Source organism: Morone saxatilis, unplaced genomic scaffold (genome assembly GCF_004916995.1).
Source record: "Morone saxatilis isolate NCDOM2014 unplaced genomic scaffold, NCSU_SB_2.0 Contig16, whole genome shotgun sequence".
Lineage (NCBI taxonomy): Eukaryota > Metazoa > Chordata > Actinopteri > Moronidae > Morone > Morone saxatilis.
This window is the reverse complement of record NW_023339718.1, coordinates 27,631,964-27,640,268: the sequence shown is the minus strand read 5'-3', so window position 1 is coordinate 27,640,268 and position 8,305 is coordinate 27,631,964. Positions and strand designations below refer to the sequence as shown.

At 42.8% G+C, this 8,305-nt stretch overlaps 1 protein-coding gene across 1 annotated transcript in view; it reads right to left on the bottom strand.

Moving 5' to 3' along the window:
• Positions 1-8,305, bottom strand: part of LOC118326124 (tenascin-like) — a gene marked incomplete at its 3' end in the record, with an annotated part of 40,651 nt that continues 32,346 nt past the window's right edge. The window contains 2 exon segments of the mRNA XM_035659042.1: positions 1-893; positions 1,538-2,106. Of these exon segments, the coding sequence (XP_035514935.1) occupies positions 1-893; positions 1,538-2,024 (1,380 nt within the window).

The window sequence follows — 8,305 nt, the reverse complement described above, 5'->3', positions numbered from 1 at the left end:
GTCCACACACTCTCCACGTCCCATGCAGTCTTTTGGACAGGTCTTGATGCTGCAGTCCTCCCCAGCATAGCCTTTGTCACATATGCACTGTCCATTAACGCAGCGGCCATGGTCTTGGCAGTTGTTAGGGCAGGTGAGCTCGCTACAATCTTCGCCTTGGTATCCTTCGTCGCATACACATTCTCCATTAATGCACTGTCCCCTGTTGCTGCAGTTGTCTGGGCAGGAGAGGATGGAGCAATCTTCACCTTCAAATCCTGGATCACAGATGCACTTCCCATTGAAGCAATGGCCTCTCTCATTGCAGTTCTTGGGACAAGTGAGCTTAGAGCAATCCTCTCCGCTGTAGCCGGTCTGACACACACACTGGCCATTCACGCACAAGCCACGGTTGTTACAGTTGCCAGGACAAGTGAGCTCGCCGCAGTCTTCACCAGTGTAGCCCTCTTCACAGTAACAGGTGCCATTGATGCAGCGTCCACGGTCATAACAGTCGTTTGGACAGATGAGTTCCGAGCAGTCGAATCCCGTCCATGGCTCATTGCAAACACACTCATCGTCCATGCAACGTCCGCGACCCAGGCAGTTGTTGAGGCAGTTGGTCTGGGTGCAGTCCTCACCAATGAAGCCCTCCTCACAGAGACAGGACCCGTCAACACAGTGGCCATAGTCACCACAGTCCATCAGGCAGAGCTCAATACCGCAGTCATCCCCACCAAAGCCCTCAAAGCACTCACATTTGCCATCCACACAGCGGCCCTGGTCTTGGCAGTCATTTGGGCACTCGGGTTCGGTGCAGTTGGGGCCTTTCCATCCAGACTCACATATACAGCTGCAGGTGTCAGTGCTCCAGTTCCCACGGCCATTACAGTAGGGCTTTGTGGACACTTCACCTGGGGAAAGCCAAGAAAATAAGTTGTAGTAGTAGGCTTCCACTATTGTCATGTGGTATTGCAGTTACCACAAACTCTCTTCTGCAGTGCATGTATAGATGCCCTGACAACCCATAACTAACAGTCAAGGCTTTGCTTAAAGGCTTTGCATTGACAATGCAATGTAATTAAAATTATGACAGACGACAAACAGTAAGAAAAACGTAGACACCTTGAAAAGGATAATAAGAATTTGGCCATTGTTTAGTATTAAAAACTTTGTCGACAGTGGATTCTGATAAATGAGTTGTCAGGTCCTTTCATGCAGAAACAGCTCGTAACTGCATCACCATTTGACAATATTGTAACTGACACTAAATAATATGACAAAATATTCACAGTATTATATTAGCTATCTCAATCATGTAATCCATGCTTAGGAAAGGTGATGGTAGCAATGTAAATGATAGACAATTTCTGGTTAATGGGCTGAAAGATGCAAAGGCATTGCTATGGTCTTTTAGAAATGATTGCCTAGGGCATGACCTCTGACATGAGCACTTCAGAAATAGATTTCACTTGAGTTGAGTACAGGTCTAGTCAACTACAAACACACTGACATTAATTACAGTACAAGAGCCATACAGTGAAAGGTATAGAATTACCTGTAACTTGAGCTCCACAGCAGCCTGTCCCACTACTGCACTGCTCTCTCAGACTAGACAGCTCTGACTCCAGCATCTCCAGCCTGTTCAGGATATCCTTGATGTCCGGCAGCTGGTTGTCGCAGCCACACGCCTGCTTAGGGATACTGATGCGGTGTGTGAAAACAATCTGATTGTCGCCGTCCTCCGTGTGCTCCATGTGCTCGGTGTTCTGCATGTCCATTGGGGCACTCTTGTGTTTGAGCTCGGTGCCTCCGGGCGAGTCGATGTCCACGGAGCAGAGGGAGGTGGAGGGGACGTTGATGTTGTAGACGTGGTTAAACACTACTGGCTGGTCAGGGTGGGGCAGGGTGAGGTTCTCCTGGGTTTTCTTAGGCATTAGAGCCTCTCTACGGTGGCGGATTATCTTTTTGACCAGGCCGGCGGTGGAGAGCTCAAGAAGCAGGGCCACAGTCACGCAGCCTAAGAGGAAGCTTTTCATCCCCATGATGATGCCCTAGCACTGCAGCTTCTGTGGAAGTAGCAGCTGAGTGCAGAATAATGTCTACTATCAAATAGTTGTTCTTGTCCTAGAATAAAAGAAAGTACAGACAGAAGGGTAAATTATTAATTTTGTGAATTTTCTTTCCAAGCAAATAACTTTCTCACATAGTTCAGCACAGAGCAATTGCTGTTGGATATTCACTTTTCTGGTTTGTCCTTGCCTTTCCGGATATAGTCATTAACATAGACCCACCACACACACATACATCCACACTGGGGACCATAGCTGGACGGAAATATTATAGTATCCCACTAAAAAGCAATTAACCTTCTTCTGTTGCCCCTAACAAAAGACCACTTCCAATCCTGTTGCTGGCTCTGACCCATTTAGCACCTCTGCTGTCAGTGGAGGAGCCGACACTTAGCGGATGACATTGGGGCATTCTTTTTCGCAATTCCTCTGAGGACCAAGAGCAGCAATTACTACAGTCGCACAACGTAACCATGGGCATCTGGAGCTTTCTTTTTGTGACCATTTTGAGACAGGTTGCCACAAATAGCACAGCAACACCTGCATGGTGGGGAGCCTCGTCTTTGCTCTGCAGTCCAGACCACAACCAGAGCTGACAGATTAATACCGGTGTATGGTTAGACCATCTTTGGGCTTCTTGTAAAGCACGGAGGTCTGCACAAACTTCTCCTGCTACCAGCAAACTGGCAGGTCAGCATTTCCAGATCGCTCTGCTGACAGCTATTGGGTTTTCTTTTATTTCTGTAACATGAATCTTATTGCTTTCACTGACCGCTTCTGAGACATGATTCTTTTAAAAGGTCTGCTGAAAAAAATGTGCTGAGGTTGTGGAAACCTTAAAACAACATTTAAGCAACCTTTTTCTCACTCTTTGACCTTAGAATTAAATTAAATATACACATTGATAAGAGGTACGCCTTTGCTTCATGCATGTTCTGTTACATCTAACATTAGCTGTTATTTATGTAAAAGAGAGGACTGGTGGAAAAAGCTTTCTGTTTCTCTAATAATCTGATTTCCAGTTATTTATATTTTATAAGTGCCTGGAAGGGGGAACAAAATCCTGAATATATTCTGTGCATGGTAATACACTTCCTGTTCTGTGTTTGGTTCAGTCTCAGTTTATATAATTTTACTTTTCACCACACCTTGTCAGAGATGCTGACACCGATCATTTCCTACCTTGAATAAAACCACTGTGTGCTTGTTCAAAAGGTTAATAGCAGCTGTTAGCAGCCAGCATGAAAATGCCTGGGTAGCAGACATGAAAATGCATAATTGCAGGCATAAATATCGTATTTCAACCCTGTGGTGGAATATGAATGAAGGGGTTTCATTTTCTTGACTACACCTGACTTAGTCGCACTGATGTGGATGCAGTAAAACACACGGCACCTTTGCTGGCCAGTTTCATGTGTGCAGGGACAGGGAGCCTGACAGTTAGCATGTAATATTCCAGAGAGAGGTGCTTGGTCTTCTCATCCCAGCCTGACATTTGATTAGGCAAACTGACAGATGAGCTCAGCTTGGAGGGATCCCACGGCTTAACCCCCAAGCCTTACCCAGCCCCCTGATTAGACAGACAGGGATGAGTGCCTCCATGATAGGTAGACTGCAAAAATGCTAATGTAGCTTGATGATGGGAGTGCTAAAAAACCCCCACCCCAGCCCTGTTCCTCCAATACAGTCACACTGCTGTGCCCAAGCATCACAAACTAGGGATTAAATCAACAAAATAGCCAGAAAATTGCTTTGAGTTGCTGCTAAGGTTTTAGTTCTGGGCGGATGGTTGGCTTTCTCACTTTGAAGGCTGGCTGCTCTCCACATGGACCTCTGAGCGAGGCAACCCTGAGAGACGAAAGCAGGCTTTGTGTGAAAATCTGTGGTTCTGGCAAAACTCGGCTTTATTCAGGAATAGATGAAGAGAAGAGACTTCCACAGAGTCCGACAAAACTTCTGATTTGGCCTTTTCTCCTCTTAGCTGCCATCTACTACTCTCTAATATGAAGCAGAACAATCACTATAAGAGAATCTGAGTGTGACCCTGAGAAACACAGAGCAGATCCCTCTGGTTGGACTTCCTTCACGAGCACCCTGTGGCCCTGGCACTATGCTAATGCAGCTGGTTGCTGGCACTATAGACATGGAATTGATACAGTCTGACTGCTGCTGCTTTGTTATTCCCTCACTTGGTTTTGCTCTATAGTTAGCTTCTCAAACAGGAACAAAGCGTGTTGCCTGCCTTGTGGTCGAATGTGAGGAGGATTTTACCAGGGAAAACCTGCTGGCACACACACATTTGGTGCAACTTATCTAAATTACCCTGTTGTGAATGAGAGCTAATGAAACACTTGAAGTTTTATACCTCACACAGTGGAGAGCTGGAAATGCTTTAAAGGTTCAGTTGGGGTCCATTTCAAAAGTGATTAGGTCTCCCACTGTCAGGAATGTTAAATTAATTTTACGGTATGGTTGTTTTAGGATTAAAGTAAAAGGGTGTGCCAATCAAACAACCAACCCTAAACCTTAGCCCTGACCCTACCCTTAACCTAATCTAACCCTAAACCGGTGAAGCATATTCTAGTTTAGGATCTTTTCAGACAAGGAGCAATTGACACACCTCGTAATTTATCTCCAATGTGACGTGAGTAGTCAGGTTGGGAGGCGTGGACAATCTGACAGGCAGAGCAAAATCTGTCGTGATCGTGATCATCTCACACACACAACCGTGCGTTGCTGGAATTGAATTTGCTTGAACTTTTTGCTATGCAACGCAGAGTACTGTCCTTGTCCCTTGCTGTTTGTAAGTTTCCTAAACTATTTTTAAACAGTTATCAGGATATTAACAGGAGGGAATTCCCATCCCATTGCAAAGCATCGACTCAATTCTGGGGTAACGTCAGTTTTATTTTAAGCCAGGCTATAAAGTTATGATTATGCTAATTTGGCTAACTTTAGCTGTCAACAATAGTCTGGTTGGCAACAAGAGAATATTGTTGACACACACAACTAAAATTCACGTCAGTTGTATGCACAAATAAGCTTGCGAGGCAGTGGGACTCACATAATACAAAATCACACCAGAATCCATCTAGCCAGCCTACAATCTATGCGTTTGCGGTCAGAGGTACCGGACCAATCAGCATCCTTTAAGGAAGTATTGGCAGTGACGGGGGTGGGTGCTATGAGTGACACAGCAAGAAGACACTATTTGTTAAACAATAATGGTAGTTCCCATAGAAGTCAGCGTTGATGCTGCTGAAATTTGGCTATGATAGACAGATTGCTCATCCAGTCACTTGCTAAGTAGTGCCTGCAGTTTCCAACAATGAATTCCCAGATGGCTCTGTATAACAAACTATCTGGTGCAGTCAGGTTAATGTAAAGCCTCCTTAACAAAAGTTGATACTTCATGTCTACAGACCAGAAGAAACAGCCAAAGAGTTTAGAATTTACAATCCACATAAGTGCCTGTTCGCATAAGTCTTCTCGTACATCCCTGACTTTCCCATTAGTGTAATGTAAAAAACAGAACCTGTAACTTCCTCCTATCTTGCAAGAACAAGCGTTTTCAGCATGTCCCAAGGTGCTGCTTCTTGTTTCACTTCCATGTTGGGAAAGTCTAGAGCCCTAATCCTTGGTTAAATCAAGAGAATGCATTTATTTCACACAAAGGAGAACCAAGGGGATCAAGATAAGAGTAAAACCAGTACAGTCTAGTCAGCACAAATCCCCATAAACTACTGAATACCTCAAGACCAACATGTCATGCAAAGATTTGTCTTATTCTAGTGGACTATCACTTAGCATTGATCTTGTTTTTTCATTTGGATAGTGCTGTTTCAATGGAAATAAATAAATCCCCGGTGGATGATTACTTTACCAGTGTTCCTTTCCTCCTACCGTCTGCTGTCTTTTAGACACAAGTTTTACTTTCAGTTGGTTGCAAGATTGATGAGCAGACTTTCTGTCTGGGGAGGATTGCAGACATTGATTTCTTTCAAAACTGAGCCAGGCCCCCATGCTGACATACGTAATCGTCACTGTAGTTCACCTTTGCTGCGACTTTTCTATATGGCAGGTCCAAGATAAATCAGAAACGAAAACTATTACTCGGCAAGCATTCAGCAGTGATTATCTGTGTAGCTGCTCTGAAGAGAAAATGCAATTTGTTTTGGCAAAAAAGAAATGCAAGTGTTATCATTATGTGAAAAGGCAATGTGTGGTAGGTTAAAATGGAGCAACATCTAAGTGCATTCAGTGCTTTTCATGAAAGGAAAAGAAAGATTTGCTAACTATCAGTGGATAATGGCGACACTGTGAGCAGACAACGCAGCACCCATCTGATAACTCGACAACAAACAAACTAAATAATGAAGCAGCGTGCCCCACTTGGTGTGTAAAAGCTGTAAATATTCAATGACTACAACTACAACTCAAGTCCCAGGACTGTATGTTAAACAGATCTGATGGGATGCACATGTTTTCTTTTCATTTCTGAAGAATTTATCAAGCTTGCTTAGTTTTGTAGGTCACCCATGACAAAAACTCAGCTTGCCTTATTTGGTACAGAATCCGAATCTGGGTCACTGGTATAAGGACTGAAAGAAGGGTTATTGTCTCGGGCTCTTTTCACCTTGAGATACTGTCACACTGTAACGAGGGAAAATGACCAAAAAATGAGCCACAGTTATCGACACTCACTGCCATTTCAAGAATAATGAAATGAACCTCTTTTTCTAATTCTACTTTAAAGAGCAATTTCATATCCCAAAGAACCGCAAATCCGCTAGAATTGAAATCTACTGACAAACTTATTTATCACAATCAACTTGCCCGCAAGGTGTAAGAAACCTTCCACATATGTTCTGAGCTAGAGCAGGTGAATATTGATTTGGCTCCTGTATCTCCACCAAGGTCAAAACCAGAGAGATAGCAAGCTGCTGAGGGCAGCACTATGTCTGTGAGTTATAATCATCAAACAGAAATGAATTTTCAGGAAGAGGCATAGCATCAGTTGACTGCTCGAAGTGCGATCGATGGTACAGTTGTTGCTGCTTCTCAATTATTTTTTTAATTTTTATCACCTCACGCTTGGGAAGACAGACTTTCTCTTTCTGCCTTTTATGACCGATGCAGCCATCGCTGTTGTGCTGAACTAAACAAAAAACCCACGGCGGAGGAGTAAACTGCTCGCTTAATGGCTGAAGAGATGTAGTGTTGGAAAACAAGAATAAGAGGCAATCAGTTTCCACTTAATTCATGTGAGGGAAATGACTAAGCAGGTAAGACAAGACTGAGGATGCAGGATTTGATTCTAATATGGCAGTGATGTGGTCAGGCCACGACAATAGGACACATCTAATTGGGTAAAGACAAGCTTTCAGTTTGCTCGTCTGGAAAACCTCCCAGCTTGTCTGACAGATGCATATTTCAAATGCAAGTTAGGTTCAGCACACACCTCACAGACCAACAGGAATGGCGGTAACAAATATGTCTGTCATTCCTAAGGTAACCAGCCTGGAACCAGCTTCATAGAGTACTTGATGATATGTCCTAAGTATGAACCTAAATGAGAGTGAAACATCTAGCAGCTAAGGTAAAAGAGCTGGTGGAGACAAAACAAAACTTAAACATCAGCATTAGTCAAGCTACTTAAAATATTTAAAATTGCACACCATTGCACTACATTGTACACCATTGTACTTGCACATTGCTTATTTCTTATAATGTATATATTCTTCAGTTATAGTTTCATATTTCTATTATATTTTTTATCATTCTTATCTGTGATAAGATTGTACTTGTACACTGTACTCTTTTTTGCACAATATTCCCCAATGCTGCTGTGTGTAACTTGAATTTCTCCTACGGGGATCAATAAAGGTATATCTTATCTTATCTTATTGTTGGCATTTTGATTTCAGATCTTTCATTTATTTTTACCTATTTTCTCCTTCTATTTTTGCTGGCCTTTTTGGTTTAGCTGTGCTCCATGTGCCTAGACTGATTGTCCTAAGCTGTTTGTCATGTATTATCTGGTGTGACATTTCTGTCATACTAAGTTCAAAGAGATTTTTAGGACATTTGGTATACTGAATCATAAGTATTAAAAAGCTTTGTCATTCTTAGTCTTAAACAATTTTATTATAACACGACAATTTATCCATTAAAAAAACATTATACTAGGAATAAGTAATGCTTTTTTACATCAATAATAGACTCAGTTGGCTTCTGTCAAAGTGTAAATAAAC